This window comes from Falco punctatus, assembly GCF_963210335.1.
Source record: "Falco punctatus genome assembly, chromosome: 5".
Classification (NCBI taxonomy): Eukaryota; Metazoa; Chordata; class Aves; order Falconiformes; family Falconidae; genus Falco; species Falco punctatus.
In genome coordinates, this window is record NC_137584.1 from 65,921,737 (window position 1) to 65,939,789 (window position 18,053).

Genomic DNA, 18,053 nt, shown 5'->3' on the forward strand with positions numbered 1-18,053 from the left:
TTGCTAAATTTGAAGCTTAAAAAAAACCCTCAGACACCCCACAAAACCTATCGTGTTACACAGATTTAATCAAATAAATGGAACATATTTAATTCACACCAAATCTGCTTTCAGTTAAGGATTTATAGTCAGAAAACATCCCAATATACCGTGTAGAATTGGTCATTGCCAAGCAGAAGGTCTCATCAAAACTGCTCAACTCATACGGCCGGAAAAACTCATTGTGGATATCGATTTCTTCTTCATACTTGTGGAATTTCTTCACTGTCAGCTTGCGTCTGTTTTCAGCACATGTCACTGAGGAAAAGAAAAAAATAATCTTTTTACTAACAATTACTGACTGCAAACACCTAAACAAAAAGTAGCCTGCTTACCTAACCATGCTACCAGGCATCTTTCTATAGCTATAGCCCTCTAAGACAAGAAAACATGATATGAAGATGGGCAGCACATCTTTAATAAATATCCATTATCAACCACCATAATTTGATTTCCTTTCATGACAATTCCTAATAAATGCTGTACAGTATCCTAGAGAAATAAGACACACTAGCTATATCTTGTCATCTGCAACAGGAACCCAACCACCAGCAGACACTATAAATATATTAGTAGGCAAGGGGGGTGGGGTTGGAAAGAATTGTCTCCTGGCACATAAACATATGCAGGACAAGTTTTAGCTAATTAGGTCTCTCTTGCATCCTGCAGTTGAAAAATCATAGCTCATCAGAGCTGGAGGGGCTGTGGTGTATGTGGCAGGATGGAAATATATAGCAGTCGTTATGAAATATATGATTTTTTTCAGATTTGGGATCTAAAACAGTTAAAAAGCATTTGTGACTAAAACTTTTTTTTCAGGGTACTCTGTAAGGCAAGGAATAAATATGGTTCCTACCTTCATCAAAAGGGAGAGGTAAATGCTTTAGCACACCTGCGGTCCACCAATAAGTATAGCTGTATGGGAAAAACAGACACACAATAGATACATAAGATTTGATCTTGTACCCAGTCTAAATGTTTGAACATAACAGTTACCCAACCACACAGCGTCACTTCAGTAAACATTAGCAATTCAAGTGTGGAAGAAAGTAAAAAATTATCCTTGGATGGAGGATTTAAACAGGCTCCTTACCCTACTACTTTTCTCTCAGGCCACAAATTTTAAACACATGAAGATCAAGACAGGTATGGATGAAGGAGCGGTTTTTTCCTATTAAACAAAATAAATTTCAGGTGCCTACTGCTACAACACTGCAAATTAAGGTCTTAGTGCATATAGAAGGTATTTACATATTTCTCATGTTCTGGTATTTTTTATTTTTTTTTCTTTAAAAAAAGGCATCAACCTCCATGCCACCCACCACTTGTTACTCAGCTCCTGAAGTTTAGGAAAAAGGTCTGAGGAAATGGAGGTCAATGATAATAAAATCAGAAGATTGTCAAGGCAGCTGACTTCCACACAGACGATACATTTTGATGTGACAGGCATCCTAAGTCTGAGAACTGTCTGTTGGCACAGCTAACAGCAAAAACCAGGTCTTGCTGGAAGCTTACTCAGGTTTTCTGAACAACAACAAAGGAAGTCAAGCAACATTCATAAAATAAAGTATGTTTTATCTTTCATTTGTGTTTACATATTCTTATTTTCCCAAATATACTTTAATTCCTTCTCTAAATAATTCTGATGGTTTCTTGTATTTCATTAGTCAGGATGAAAAGACTTTCATCTTCATTGATTTTTATTTCAAATATGTGTGTGTGCACAATACTGTCCAGGCTGTAATCAGAGTATTAATGAAGTTAGCTCCTACCCATGTCACTGTAACCACCTGGAGCGGAAACAATGGGTGTATTCCCATGTCCAGAGATAGAGTTGTTAGTGGGACTCAGCAAATGGTGCATAACAGGCAGGGCAACACACCTCAATTCCAAGAACTATGTATGTCCTAGACAGAAAGGAATGAGCTATGCCCAGCAGTCCCACCTGTTCTTAAAGCACTGCATCAGGCCGTGCTAAGCAAGCCATTTTCTCCAGTGCCTTCAGAAACTATGCAGACATACCCAGTTTTGCTGCTTGCATAATAACATGGCAACAGAAAGTATTCTTTTCCATATTCACTGTCTTTTCACATGAACCACAAGTTATATAAAAGCAAATATGTGAAACTCATTATGAAATCTCTTCTTTTTGATGAGGAGACAAATACAATACAGGAAAAGCACAGTCAAAAGAAGACAGTCAAAAGAAGTTTCAATGACAGGAAACAACATCTTCCTTCCCCTTCCTATATCCTCGATTTTATTTTAGGTTTTCATTATTTCCTTTGCTGCTGTGCCCAAGGAATCCAAAAGAGGCACTGCACAGCCAGGCAGGCAGAAATTACACAAAGAACTTGTAGAAACAAAAAAATTGCTTGGAAAAGCTTTTTTCACCTACACCTACTTCCTACACATGAGCTAGCATCAAAAGAAGCCTCAAGAGACAATACAAAAGGATTGAAATTTAGAAACAGTCATATCACAAGCCAGCTGCCACAACAGGTTAATGGAATAAGCAGCCAACAGGGATTGAACGCACTGTTTCAACACATGCAGTTTTTCCCAAACCAAAATCTAAATGCAGATATTCAGATCTACTACTGGCAATACAGAGCTTTAAGACTCAAGAGAACAAAGATACAAACAGTGAAATTCCTAAGAGAGATGATTTAGTTAACAAGTCTAGTACTGTCCTTACTACTAAAATGGAGATATTTTTAATTATATTTTTTACACACAGTATTTATAATACTTAACAAAATAAGTCCACACTGTGAAGCACTCTAAAATGACTTCAAATTTTTTATGCTTCAGCTCTATTACTTCCACATATTATTGTGCAACTACAATGGAATGCAAATTAAGAAAAATATTCTTCAAAACAGGCTAGGCATAGCTGAAAGGAAGGTAAAAAGTCATGGGCTTCTTGGTATGCACAGCTGCATACTAAGTGCATTACACAAAAAAACCCCAAAACAACGTCATCACATAGTCTCAAATACAACAATGACTTAATAAATCTGACCATCAAAAATACACCTGTACCTTGCTTAATAAGACAGTGGTAACTGTACTTCAGTAAAACAGTGAAGCGTTTCACATTGCAGGATAGGATTTCATATGAAATGAAACTTTCTTTTTCAGTTAAACAGGAAAATAACATACTAAAGCAAACCCTTCAAAACACCAACATCCAGTTTTTGGTAATCTCTTAAAGGAAGCTTTTTTCCCAAGCTTTCCCAAAAACTGAGAAAACAGTAAGCAAGTTTTTGACAGGCTGACCAAATTATTTTTTTAACAACGTGGGGTTTTTTAAAATATTAGAACAATAACCAAACAAAAAAATAGAACAGCAAAATACCTTCGCCTGGTCTGTGACAGACTAAGGGTGTTCTTGTGATGCAAGTAAAAGTCAGTGGGAAGTTCCCAGAGATGAGGTTTTCCTTCTGTAGGCTTGAATACTCCCAGAAAGAGATTGATAGAATCTTGCCTGTCTGCATCTGTTAGACAAGAGGTACACTTAACAGCAGGAACATTGCAGAGCTCAAGCCCATTCAGACATTGCCTTGTTTCTTATGTTTGCTCCTCACAGATGGAGTGTGCATGTCCTACGACTTTCACAGGGACCTCTGGGCTTCAACCACCATAACAAAACTTCACTTAGACCTGACCTTCTGCCATGCTGCAGTGCATGTGGAGCTGATACCAGCAAAGCCTCTTTCCTTGGCTTCTCACACAGGGGCTGAGGCAGAAGCTCTGCTTAGAGCCCTCGCAGAAGACCTCACCCTGCAGCTCTGTCTCCCATCTCTGCCTATATGTGTATGCACAAAGCATTTGCATCTATTAATGCATATTTCAGAGAATCTGACATATCATGATGAATTTACTGCAGCCCAAATAACAGAATGATTTAATGAAATTAAACAGTATCCATACAATACACAAGTTTCTGACATAACACAAAAATTACGAATTCTTTGAGGTTTTTCTAGCCAAAAATAGTTAATGAAATTATTATTAAACTTCACAAATACCTTTTAATAAATTGGACTTTTTTTCTGTTGGCTTAATTCATCAGTTTCTCTTGCCATACTCTAAGCTTCACCAAACTAAGTAAGGCAAGTGCTAAAATCCAGCAGTTACATACCACTGTAGATGAAGCATGACAACAAACATTGTTTTTCACTTACATCTTTAAAATCTCTTTTGTTACCTAGCTGCAGACAGGATGAGTTACAACAGATCCAAAGAAAAGTTGGAGTCAGATGAGGGCTTGAGGATGGTGAACTGTGATAAAGACAGCTTTGCAAGCAGAGTTGTAGGGGCAGAAGAAGGCTTACACACAAAGGATCTTTAGATAGGAGGGAATATATGGAGAACTGAGCCCTATTTGTGCCCTGAGGAATGAGCACATGGAAAGCTTTCATCTCCAACTCTTGTTTGCACTTCATTAATCATCAGACAAGGAATAGTTCAGACTAGTTCAATAGTGTTACTCCTTCAGTTTTCTCCATGTTTCAAAAAGAGTATCATGAGAGTTGAGCGTCCCTTCAGCAAAACACTGCATCAAAAAGACAAACTGAAGTCTCAGTATACAAGAAAGCAGGTAAAAAACCAGGCAAAATCCACAAAGTGGTGGTATGACAGCAAGGACAAAGTTGGTTCCTGACCACCAAAGTTTCAGTCACTACCTCTTCTTCTGCCCAGAATTTGAACATTTCTTCTCTCTGTACAACATGTAACATTTTTCACAGGGAATTAAGATGCACAAGCAGTTGACAAACGATCTGTAGAAATTTGGTGACAATAGGATCATAGAAAAGTATGGTACTTTACAGAAGTGTGCCTATGTGGAGGTCAGTATTTACAAGTGGGATCTTCTGTAGAGAGTGTCACATGGGTGCAACAGGGCAAGGTACAGAAAAGGGAAAGAAAGGGGAAACCTCTTGATGTTGCTTGGCTCCCCTTCCCTACTTAGAGGGCCTCTCATCTGTAATTTGGCTTTTTTTCTTCCTTTTCTATCCACTCATTCTCCCTCTGGATATTTTTACTGTTGCTTCAGAGCACTCTTCCAAAAAAAGATACTTATGTTACCTTCTTTCTTGCTCCTCCCCTTCCCAATTTTCTTAAGAGAACCAACTATAAACATTAACTTTTCTACACAGTATAAGCATATGCAAGTCCTTATGGTTTGCAGGTCATATTGTTTCTGCAAAATAGTGTCACAGTTTAACCAAGATGTAAGGAGAGAATGAGGAAGGCCAGGAACAGTACAAGAAAGCGATGCAAAACTCAGTAAAAAGGTCTGAAAAAAGCAAACAAAAGCCAAAAACTTTTTGAGGTCACTGAGATTAAAAAGAAAGGAAAAGTCACAAGCAATAGCATGTATTCTTTCTCCCTGACAAATTATTTAGTTAGTGGTTTAAAGAAAGTGCTGAACAAAATCCAAGAAAGTTCTCTACTTTAAGCACAGGAACTGAAGGAGCCTTAAAGACAAAATTAATTAGCAGGAGCAAATAGGTTTAAATTGGTGGTAATTTCTGGAAGGGAAAGGCAGAGACAAGCCTCCAGGAACAGAAAGTATACTGAAATTGTTAAGTAAGTAATTGTAAAACAGTTAAACTATGTTACTACTTATATGACAGATGCTAAAATGAAATAAAACTAAATGAAATTTGTTATGTGAAAAACAGGCTTAATTTTGAACAAAAACAATGAAGGCTTTTGTCTTTTTTTGAAACAGTGGCCAGAGAAAACAGGATATGGAGCTTTTCAGATCAATTTTCTTATCTAGATAGAAAAATATCTCCTTTCAAAAATAAATAAATAAGAATGTGTCTATGCACTGTGGATCACAGACAAACGAGCAAACAGGTTTTCTCCCTTCATTGTTAGCACCAAATGTTAATTATGTACATGCAAGTAGAAAGACTACACTGATTTTTTTAAAAGATACTGCAATGTACGTGTATACTAGCACATTTTTAAGACCATTTGAGAAAACAGGAACTGAAAGGGCCATTTAATTGAATTGGCCTAAAATAATCTACTGCTCTCAATCTGAGTTTGCAACTGCACTACATGACAAATTACTAAATCATGAGAGATTCAATGCAATTGGGCCTATAATGTCCCATGACTAAAAGGTTGTAGTAATTAAGTTTACTTTCCTACAACACTACAAGGTAGTTTACTATATCCAGTCCTGTTTGTGGATAAATAGATTATTTCAGATTCCAGAAGCTTATTATGCATCTTGCAACTCTAGCACTGAAGGCTGCAACATCACATTACATTCTAAAAGGCATAAAAGCTAGAAGAATATTACTTAGAATACTATTTCCTAATTTCTCTGACAATCACAAATGGAAGAAAAATGTTATAATAATCTTAGAATTCAAATAATCTGAATACTTGCCCAGAGAGGGTGTTGAAGGAACACCTAATTCTTAGCTGTATGATGTTTTTTCTGGTACAACTCATTTGCTTATAAGCAGAAGACTTCAAACAGTTGCCTTCCCAAACTACACTGCACCCTTTACTTTTTTCAAATGCTAGAACTAAAAACTTGCATGAAAGAGTCTGAATTTTTGCCTAAAACTGGAAGATTTTTTCAAGTTAATGTAGAATTATTGTCCCATATTTTTAGGAGGAAACCATGCTTTTCTTTTAACCTTCAGTCACTAGCTTGATCCTGAGAACATATTTTTAATTCTTCACTCTTCTATTATACAGGCAACATATAGAAAATCTATAGAAAAGCTAAGCCACATATCACGAACTAGGGTGAAACCACAATGAAAGTTACTTTTCTTACAAGTCCAAGGCTTAGCTACTGGATTAGTATGTCCAGACGAGTCACTTAACAGATATGTCTCACTTTTTCTCATCTGTACAACTTGATTAGTAGTGATTACCCCAAGAGCTCTGAGGTCAACAGATTTTAGAATCATGTATTTTTTATGACAGACAAACAGAAGAAGTGTGCTAATTTGCTTAGGTGGCACTGTTAGTAGGCCACTTGCAATCGGAATCTGATATACTGCATGACTTCAAGGAAATCATAAACATTTTCTGAGTCTGTTTACTACTGCTACATAGAATTCATAAGCATTAAAAACTTCTCAGATCAGAAACACAAGGAAATGCTGGCTCATTAATTGGCTAGCCCTCAGATTTTTATTTGTATTTTAAAGGATATGTGATGTATAATAACAAGAAGTACAGTATAGTAAATCAGAATCTTAGAAACATAGAATAGCTTGAGTTGGAAGGGACCTTAAAAATCACTGAGTTCCACCCTCCCTGCCATGAGCAGGGACACCCTCCACCAGACCAGGTGGCTCAAAGCCCCATCCAGCCTGGCCTTGAACACTTCCAGGGATGGGGCATCCACACCTTCTCTGGGCAACCTGTTCCAGTGTCTTGCCACCCTCATAGTAAAGAATTTCTTCCCAATATCTAATCTGTCCTGTCACTACCAGCCCTTCTAAAAAAATCCATCTCCAGCTTTCTTGTAGGCCACCTTTCCAGCAGTACTGGAAACCTGCTATGAAGTCTCCCTGGAGCCTTCCCTTCTCCAGGCTGAACAACCCCAGCTCTCTCAGCCTGTCTTCATAGGAGAGGTGCCCCAGCCCTCTGATCATCTTCCTGGCCCTCCTCTAGAGTTGCCCCAACAGGTCCCTGTCCTTCTTCCATTGGGGGCCCCAGAGCTGAATGCAGGGCTCCAGGTGGGGTCTCAGGAGACCTGAGTAGAGGGGAAGAATCACCTCCCTCGACCTGGTGGCCACACTTCTTTTGGCACAGCCCAGGATACGGTTGGCTTTCTGGGCTGCGAGTGCACACTGCTGGGTCATGTTGAGCTTCTCTATAACCAACATCCCCATGACCATCTCCTTTAACCGTCCACCTCTTCCATCATGAGGGATGCTCTCAAGCCATCCTCCATCCAGCCTGTATCTGTGCTTGGGATTGCTCTGACCCACGTGCAGGACCTTGCACTTGACCTTATTGAACTTCTTGAGGTTCGCATGGGCCCACCTCTCAAGCCTGTCAAGGTCCCTCTGGATGGCATCCCTTCCCTCCAGTGCGCTGACCGCACCACACAGCCTGGTGTTGACAGCAAACTTGCTGACGGTGCACTCGATCCCACTGTCTGTGTTGCCAACAAAGATGTTAAACAGCACTGGTCCCAGTACTGACCCCAGAGGAACACCACTTGTCACTGTTTTGCACGTCTCATTCTAAAAATGCTTTCTTTATCTCTGCTTTCAGAGCAAACTTCATGAATAAAATGATCTCTCTCAGTCTGTCACATTAATAGGCTTGCAGATGCCATCTGAACAGGCAGTGTTGGAAAGTGAACCTCTAAATTTCACTGCCATTAATGTTTTAAAATTTTATAGTAAAAATGCAGTAAATACAATATTGAAATCTATGTTTTAACAATGCTATCTTCAAACACACAGAATACATAAAGCACCAAAAATTTTTGGCTCAAATGGGATCAAATACCGAAACCATAAGTAAATCAGGGAAACCAGTGCAGCACCTTTATGGAAGTTCCATTTTTCATATTGACTTCAGTAAAGACTAACGTCTATTTGTGTACTCAGCTACAAGTCTGCCCAGGTGACAAGATGGACTTTTTCATTCTGTATGCCTTCTTCTTCTAGTAAGATACTTTCCAGAACAAATTATTTTATTACTAAAACACATGCATATTGTGACTATCCTTGCAAGCAGACCACAACCCCAAATGTGGATGTAAAACTTTGCTCAAGCTTCCACCTAACCGTTCAAGTGGCTGGCATAAAAATGAACAGCTTCAGAGATTTGTTCCGTCTTGTACATATCAGTACAGGCAATAGGGCAAGAGTGCTTCCTTTTGCTCATAAGAATTGATGAAGCCGTTATGTTATTGCCACTACAAATGATAAGAGACCATATCACTGAAATAAATAAGCTCTCCATTTCTCATTTAATTTGGGCGAATACGATACACAAATTAAATTAATTACAAGCAGAAACAGTACTTTAAATGCCGTATGCTCACATTTTGTTACATACACAGAATTGTCACTAACAAAAGCAGTAACTTCAGCCAAAGCAATCAGAGATTACTGAAGTATTTCTAGCCAGTGTCCAACCCGCTGTTTTACAGTTCACATAGTTTCTAAATAATTGCAGTCTACCAGGAAAAAAAACAAGGCTACGTCTTTCCCTGGCTATGCAGCTTTTGTGAAAAAGACTAACAGAGGACTGACACAATATATAGAACACAGTAGCACTACATGTTTGTCATCCTAACATGTCTTAGACTGCCCTAAAATCATTCTTTTAGGTCTTTCATGACTTCTGAAAACACTAAATGTTATTTTTTCCAATTATTTGGCCCAAGGTACAGTTCAGCATTTTTCAAAGAGGTTTTTCAATTAGCAATGTCCACAACAAAGCAGAATAGTATCAATGACGGATATAAGCTGGTATAGTAGTAAGGTAATATTTTATAACTCAATTAAAAAACCAGCTTATTTACTTGGGGGACCTGGCTCTCTTAATTTAATGTTGTCTTTTCTACTACAGATTCAACAGTTAGTAGATTCTATTCATACAAAACAATTATGTGCATCAGAGCTTGGTTCTTCTTTGAAGTCCCCAGAAACATCACAAGAACTACTCCACTTGAAGCCTTCTACTTGTGTTTAACCCATTTCCTTATATTTGTTGAAGCCATTCTGTCCATCATTTTAACAGCTCTGTAACAGCTACCTGCTTCTCTGTTGATCTACAAATGTCACTGGCAGTTTCAGTGCTACACGTGTACATTTTCTAAATACTTCTCACATCAGTTCACTAACTTTTATCAAATAAGGCTACACACTACAGCATGCATTTGCATAGGATAGAAATACTTCATCAGATCAGAATACCTATTTGATAGCTATCAGTCTTTACCAAATTATTTGGAAGTTATAGTATAGAGGATCTCTGCCATAAGATCATAGTATTGATTACTGAACATCAGAAGTAAGATGTTTTTTTAAATAATGGCTTGAAAGAAAGCACTTTAAATTTACCTGAGAAAGCGTTACTATAATATCTTGAGAGCGTTTGCATAATATCTTTGGAATGCTGAGTCCATGGAGCTATCTTTCTATAGGTTTTTACTCTGTGGACAAGCTGAGAACCTCCATACTGCAAAGAAAGTGTGTCTCCATGATCTTCATATAATTCTTCAAATAATCTGAAGGAAAAGCAAAATGTGTCATTTATCAAACCACTGAAAAGTTTTTTAAGATAAAAAAATAATAAAGTATTGTAATAATAACATCTTTCTGTTTAACAAGCAATACATTTTCTTCTCCTAAATACTTCTGCCAGTTTACAAAGACTAGTATTTCATTAAAACATGCTATTAACTTACAAACACTGAAATTTAAAGCTATGCATCTATTCTTTATTCAGATAAATATTTGGAAATTTTATTCAGATATAATAATTACTAAGAAGGATTGAACTAAGATTTTCAGTAATTTATAGTATATCAGAATGCATTCACACTACAGAATATGCACTTCTGTAGATTCAGGTAGATTAACATGTCCTACTAGTCTGCAGGGAGAAAACAAACTGCATACCTTCACAAACTAAGTGATTTTAAATACACTAAATGGGACAGAACATGTCAATATCTCAAGGCTACGTTTTCTGTCAAGTCCACTGGGAATGAAGTTGTCATAACTTTCTAAAAACCTCCCCAGTTACAATAACGATGGCTCAAAGGTACAAACCAAATAAACATGACTTGTAAGAAGCATGAATGGCAGTCAGATACCATTTGCTGGAACTGAAAAAGCATGTTGTAAGAAGAAGAGATGCAAGATGAACATCTTAGAAGATAAAGGTGATCTAAGACTTGGCTGCTAAGATGAACAAGGCGAGCTGGCTAAAAGCAATTCAGTCTTCTAGCATCAAGAAGTTGACAGTAGACTCCAAACTGAGAGCAGTCCAAATAGCAAAAATTATCAAGAAGTTCCCCATGAATGACAAAACCAAAACATCAGTCTCAGAAAACAAGACAAATCTAAGAAGATGACACCTACTCTAAAAGATAACATTGAAAAGTGCTTCTCAAATGGAGACTATGGCCTTGCTTGAGAAAGACAATGACAAGGATGACACCTTGCTAAAAGAGGCAGAAAGTTTAGTTAAAAGGCAAAATAACAAAGCAGAAGGAACTCAAAAAAATAGCCCCAGCTGCCAAACCCGTGGAAACATATTTCACATCAGTATAGCAAGACACTGTAACTCAGGCCGACATGGGGTAACACCTTAGAAGAAAGAAGGTCCAAACAAACAAAACAATAACAAAATAAACCCCATGAAAACAAAAACCCCAAAAGTATTCCTTTCAGAAATTTTCCAATAAAGGGAGAGTACCACATAAGTAACCCAGCAACTCTCTGACTGAAGTCCTTAAAAGGTTCTGGATGCAGAACACTTACCTCAGCGGCAAATGAATTTCTGTAAAAAATATCTGTCCAGCAAATCTTCTGCCCAAGGTCCAGTACAAAATATCAATCAGGAGGAAACATCTGCTTAGTAACTTAAAAAAACAAACAAACAAACAAACCAAAAAAAAAAAAAAACCCAAACAAAAAAACTCCCACCAACAAGAAAGCCAAAACCCACCTGACTCCACATGAATTGTTCAGAACTCATGATGTCATATATGAGAATCTCCTGTTTGATACTTCGGGTTTGGCGGGTTGGTTGGGGTTTTTTTGGGTGTTTGTTGGTTTGTTTTTTTTTATACAAGGGGAATGACAGCAACGCTGGTCAACTAAAAGCTAAAAAGCTGGTTGAAGGCAAAAACCAGCAGGTAAAAGGATGATACCTCACAAATCTCCCAGTCACCCACGGGGGATTGATGAACACAGTTCCAATGACCTTGCAGTAAAGGTTCACAGGCAACTTTAAGTATGTTGATCCACTTGGTTTAAAAAAAGTTGTACAATTAAGTTACCCTTCCACAGACTCAAAATATTAAGCCTGCAGTCAAACAAAGCCTAGTCTTTTACAGAGAGGACAGTTAACTACCTATGATAAAATAAGCTGTTAAGGTACACTTTGTCTAGGAAAAAAAATGGGACAACAATTACACTGAAGGAATCACTACAAAATATAGCTTGCAGAAACGGTCCCATGCAACAAAGTAATTAAGATTAATCTTGCTAGACATAATATTGGACTGTTTAAGACTCGCGGTTTCCTTACCCTTCAGGATGGCCAAATGAAATAAAATGTTGACTTCAGAAATCAAGTTGAACAGAAATTCTGGATTGTAACCAGCCAGTGACACCATATGAGAAGTCAGAATTATAAAAAGGCCAGCTGGAGAACGCGATTTTAAAAAGTTGGTTTTTCAGACATGTTAGCTAAATTAAGGAAGAAGAGTGTAAATGAAGAGGCAGAATACGCAGGAAGCAGATACTTGATGTGAGACAATGCAGGGAACAAGAATGCAGATGGTCAAAGTGAGAGACTGCACAATGGAGAGGGTATATCACACACCTGTCTTCACAATTTGTTGCATTATGGAGACGGATTTTTAATTATTCTGAATTCAGTAATTCAGAAACAAGTCTTAACAGATGACAAAATCTGTTTCAGACAGGCATACATCTAGTGGAATGGAGAAGAAGAAAAAATATCAGTCAAATGTGACCAGATATAAGTAACCTTTTATGCCAGGCTTATAGTTACATTTTAGAGAGGTAGAGAAATAAGATATCTGGAAAATCAGAGACAAAGCAACTACTATAATCTTAATCTTATGGTAAAAGATGGAAATTTGGGTGGTGGGGCATAAGAGGAAACAGGAAGGAGAGAAAATAGAGAGGAAACACAGGACTACTGCAGTAGGAAGCAACAGAAGAAATCTGGGCTCCCAAAATAGGGGCGGGAAGGGGGGAACTAGTAAAGCCTAAGGAAAGATAGTAAAATGCAGCCTGAGGTGCTGAAGTAAGTGGAAGCTGCAGAGGATACCACAGAGAGTGGATATGAGAGACCTGCCCACTGCCTGATCCCCTCTAGTTAGAACGCGAGAGCCAACTGCTGAGTCCCCAGGGGGGTGCCCAGCAACTGGTATTTGCAGAGCAGTTGTTTGTTCCCAGAGGTAAACATGCAGCACCTAGCAGCTGGGACATGGTGGATGAGGCCATGGCCAGCACACCGAGGAAGCCAGCCAGCAGGTGCTCTCCCTAGCCATCAGGCAGAGGTCAGGAGCCACCACTTACACAGTGAGCCAACACACTGCAACTGTGGTTGTTTCTGTGACACATACCAGCTCCTGGCACCAGGCAAGTGCTGGAAGATAATGGGAGAAAGAAGAAAAGCTGAAGATGTGTCTCACATAAAGGGGAGGGGAGACCGAGAATTTTGTCTTTTCTGAAATATGAGTTACCTTTCCATGTTCTAAAACTACTAAACCACTAGTCAAAACCAGCAATGAAGTCATAAGTTTCACAGTCACAGCAACAGTTTAAAGAAATAAAACCACATCACCTCAAGGACTCTTACACTAATTTCTGAAGCATACTCACAAATGAGTAGCTTAGTTCCCCCTGACCCCCAAAGCATTTCAATTTAAACACTGTGTTTTCCTAAATGGTTTGAGGATGCTTGAATAAGTATCATTGATACTTCATCTGAGAGAACAACTTTTCTGCAGTGAAGCAAAAAGCACAACTTTTTTCCAAAGGAAAATATAGGAAATAAAGGCAAGATGTACTTCTATACAAATATCAGTTTGGCATTCTCCATAAAAGCATATACTTATTTCAGTTTTCATTTTTTTGACAGCATTTTGCCCCAAGCAAGTGAAGTAAGTGTAAAAAACCAGAGTGGGTCTTTTATTACATTTATTTAAAAGGAAAAATCAGCTTTAAGTTCAGGCATATAAAGAGAACAGAGATAAGCACTTATGTTGTAAGAAGCCTGATTAACATACCTTCCCAGAGGAGCAAGTTTTCAGAGTGACTGGATTTTCTCAAGAAGATTTCAAGTATGGAAGATTTTTTTAAACTTGGATGAATAAACATTATTTAATCATTCCGACATAAAGAGTTGCACTTTTCTTCTACATAGAGATAGTTTTCCTAAATCTCTTGACAAAAAATTAAAAAATAAAACCATGACACACTTTTATCTTACCTAACAGCATCCGTATCAAATTGTAAATTTGGTTTATCAATCAATCCCAACGAATAGAGTTGGTAAGCCAAAGCACATTTTCCCACCATAAACTGTGCTGTGTTAGTGCGATCTAAACAGTCCACACAGTTGGTTCGGAGAACTCCAGTCTGGTAAAGCAATCCAAATAACAGATTGTTCTTAATTAACAGATTACTACATGCATGATTATTACTTTTTTCCTACTATCCAAAACTTATCAAATCTCAAATTTCTCATTTCACAAAAAATTGAGGAAAGTAATTTCTAAGAAATTTTAATAAGCAATAATCTCTAGCAAGCTATATCAGACTGCTGTAATGACTTTCAAAACGTTCTTGCTCCTATCATCACACAAACTGCATCACTCCTTCAACTCACAAACAGCTCTGAAGATTTACCTCAAAAAGAAAAGCTATGTTATTTCAGATAAGGGGTCTTATTTTCAAGTATTCTGTAACTACTGCAAAAATAAATCATGCTTCTAACTTGCTGTGGTTCTACTGTGATGGTGCTTGTATTTTAAGCTTCTCATATCTGGAGCAACACGTTAACATTTTGTTGAAGGTCAGTCATGCATATATTCTTTTATGCTGCTTTACCACCATTCCTCAATCTTATAATGCACACAAAGCTATTTTATAATATCAACAGCTGCAAGAAACATATTTTAATAGGAAATATGTGTGGGATTCTTCTGCTCAAATATATATCACTCCATCCGAGCTAGTCAACTAAAATTTTTTCATTGCCTTAATAAAGAAGCAGTCTTTGGGCACATCTAAACACATACAACCCAGTGATCAGCTAATAAAGGAATGGTCAACATGCTTTCTAACTTACACAAACTACAAAATTATGAATGGCAAGTCGAAAGTACCTAATGCTTCTTAAGCCTATGCCCTGTGTTCAGAGTAATAATCTAACATTCAGGTATAAATCTGGTACCACATGGTTTACAGTTTAGTTGGCACTTTCCTAACCTTAAAGAAAGCAGTGTTTCTAATTTTCTTTTAGTGAGGGAAATTGTAACATGGTACAGAATATTCAACGCTGGTGAAAAAGCTTTTAACAACCCATTTTCATGTGTATGAATAAGTCACATCAGGTTTAAGTATATTTATGCCTCACCTCTTCTGTATAATATTATATTCTGCAGTTTGCTAAAATGCTGCTGTTTTAATTTTCACTGCACTGGTAACACTACAGACTAAATAGCAATGAATACTAGTTTAAAATCTGAGCGTTTATCAGACTACCTCCATCAAAAATCAACTCCAACAGCGTTAGGTTTTCTGGTACCTTGCAAGAACTTTTAAGCTCTGTCTCCCAGTTGGATTTCTGGGATGGATAGCAATAATGCTGTTTACTATAAATATTAATTTAAGACCACTCTGTGAATCACCAATCAGGTATTTAAGTGAAATGGTTCACTGGTGCTTTGGGAGTGCTGATCTACATCACTGTAACTATGAATTAATGAAGTATATTTTAGTACCTGCAAGCGACCAGTGGAAACAACATAACCTCCCAGTTCATTCCATCTGAAAGAGAAACAAAACAGAATGACTTGCAAATAATTTTAAAAAAAACCAGATCATACCATGTACTGATTGGCTTAGTGAAAAATGGGGACAATTAAAACCTGCCACAAAGCAAAACTGATGTCCCTGAATAGCAGAAAGCAGTGAAAACTCTGTGCAGTAGTAGTGTGTTGTATTTAAACAACATTGCAGAAAAAAAAATTATCAATCTAGCCTTAAAGTAGAACTATTCCAAAGCCATATAAAATATCTCTCCTTTGCTCCCCATAAAACAGAGTACGAGCAACACAAGTGTTTCTAGACTGGGTCTTGAGGGCACAAAAATTGTAGTAGGTACAACACCAACAAATAGAAGGTAGAGGCATAACATACACTGTAGCACAAAAATAAATGTAGTTGATTTAAACCTCCCCCTCACACTGATTCTAAATTATAGTTATCTTATTAGTATGCCTCAAAAGAAGCCACTTACTAAATTCCAAATGTTGTTAGCTTTGTTAAATTTACCCCCAAATTTAGGATTCCTTTCGTTAAGGCGAAAAAAATCCAAAACAAAATGATTTTATATAAAACACACATGGCACAGACTACAAGTTACAAATAATGAATTCTTACTTCAAACCATTTTAAGAACAGCTGCAGCATAACTGTACACTTTCAGTGTATTAGTATTTCTTGGCACGTGCCTTGGACTGCAATCCTTTTAGCTATAACTTAACAATGAATTTTATTTTTTCATATTAATTTAAGCCTTAAAATAAGAAATAATGTAATAGACATATAAATTCCAGACAACTCTCCAAGGAATAGATGTTATTCATTATGCATCAATTAAATTGTATGTACTTTTCATCCGGCCGCAAGATACTGCAATAGGAATCAGGTCGATTAACAAAAAATCCAGTCTTCTTTACTACACTTTCTGCAATCACATTCAGTCTATCAAGGACGTTGCAAAGTTTGCTGAGGAGAGGAAAAAAAAATACAGTCAAGGTACATTAACGCTAAAAAAATAAATACATTTCACTGTTTGGAAAGCCTTTCAATAACAAAAATCATTTGGAGGAAGATTCACATCACAGCTTTATTTATCTAACAGTAATTACATCTACAGTTTTCTTAGATTTTACAGACTTAGGAAACAGACACTGACCGTATCCAAGCAATGTTTTATTGTAAAAGTAAACAAAATATTACATAAACCAGAAGTGGAAGACTTCAAAAATCTAAATGTCCTTGACTTCTACATCACACTAATTTTCCTCTACCAAACTTTCTGTGATTCACAAAACAAGAACAAGGCAGAAAAAGATGTATGACTACGCTAAATCATATTCCCTCATTTGGTTTGCAGGGTGATGTTTTGTTTGGTAATACTTGTTTGTGTGTGGCCTTCATGATGTCCCACACCTCCTGCTCAGATCAGGGCATCCATCTGTTCTTTGTGGGGGACTTTAACATCTGTTTACTCATAATTTTATTTTCAAAGTTTTTATTACAGTGTTTACATGTCAAGTAACACGAACAAATTTTGGTTTGTTTTTTTAAAGATTGCTTATACTAAGATGGATGCAATATTTTGGAATGTTTCCACCAGTACTACTTTCCAGCAAACTTACTTTGAAACTACATTTTAAAGCAAACATGTTCTCAGTATTCCTGAAAAGGTCAATTCTTCAGGCAGATATACACATTTTCTTCCACTCTTAAATAACTCTTGCTTGCATAAATAATGAATCTTGCTCAAAGCTCTCAGTTATTTTTGATACCTGTACTAGGGTGGCTATGTATATAAATATACCTCAAGCTTAAAGCTAGGAGGGGAATCCTTTGGTGACCTAGTATCGTTTCCCACATAGGACAGACCACTATGCTTCATCAGCATCACTCCACACAAAACCCAAGAATTTGCACCTAGCATATCTTCTGAAAGGCAATCCAGGCTTATTTTGAGGGTTTTTATTTAATCATAACACAAACAATTGCATATACATTTAACTGTACACAATGCCATTTCAGAATGAAAAACATAGTGTGGAACCATGTCAAACACTTAAGTATCAGTTTCACACCAGCATGACCAACCATATCAATCAACTTGTAACTTCAAATAGTGAATAAGGATTGTTTCCAAAAGCTTTTTTCATAAAATTTAAATCAACAAACATTGATTATATTCCTGCCCTTTGAACAATACCAGTTTTTCCATTATTTTTCTAAGACTGATATAGTAAC

General features: G+C 37.1%; 1 protein-coding gene across 3 annotated transcripts in view; it reads right to left on the reverse strand.

Moving 5' to 3' along the window:
* FIG4 (FIG4 phosphoinositide 5-phosphatase) overlaps positions 1 to 18,053 on the reverse strand; it is a 77,055-nt gene that overhangs the window by 30,907 nt on the left and 28,095 nt on the right. For all 3 annotated transcript variants that reach the window (XM_080388172.1, XM_080388170.1, XM_080388171.1), the window contains 7 exons: positions 16,665 to 16,781; positions 15,773 to 15,818; positions 14,257 to 14,405; positions 10,119 to 10,285; positions 3,401 to 3,539; positions 896 to 954; positions 150 to 297 (listed from right to left, as the gene is read on the reverse strand). In XM_080388172.1, coding sequence (XP_080244298.1) covers positions 150 to 297; positions 896 to 954; positions 3,401 to 3,539; positions 10,119 to 10,285; positions 14,257 to 14,405; positions 15,773 to 15,818; positions 16,665 to 16,781 — 825 coding nt within the window. The remainder of the gene's footprint in view (positions 1 to 149; positions 298 to 895; positions 955 to 3,400; positions 3,540 to 10,118; positions 10,286 to 14,256; positions 14,406 to 15,772; positions 15,819 to 16,664; positions 16,782 to 18,053) is intronic.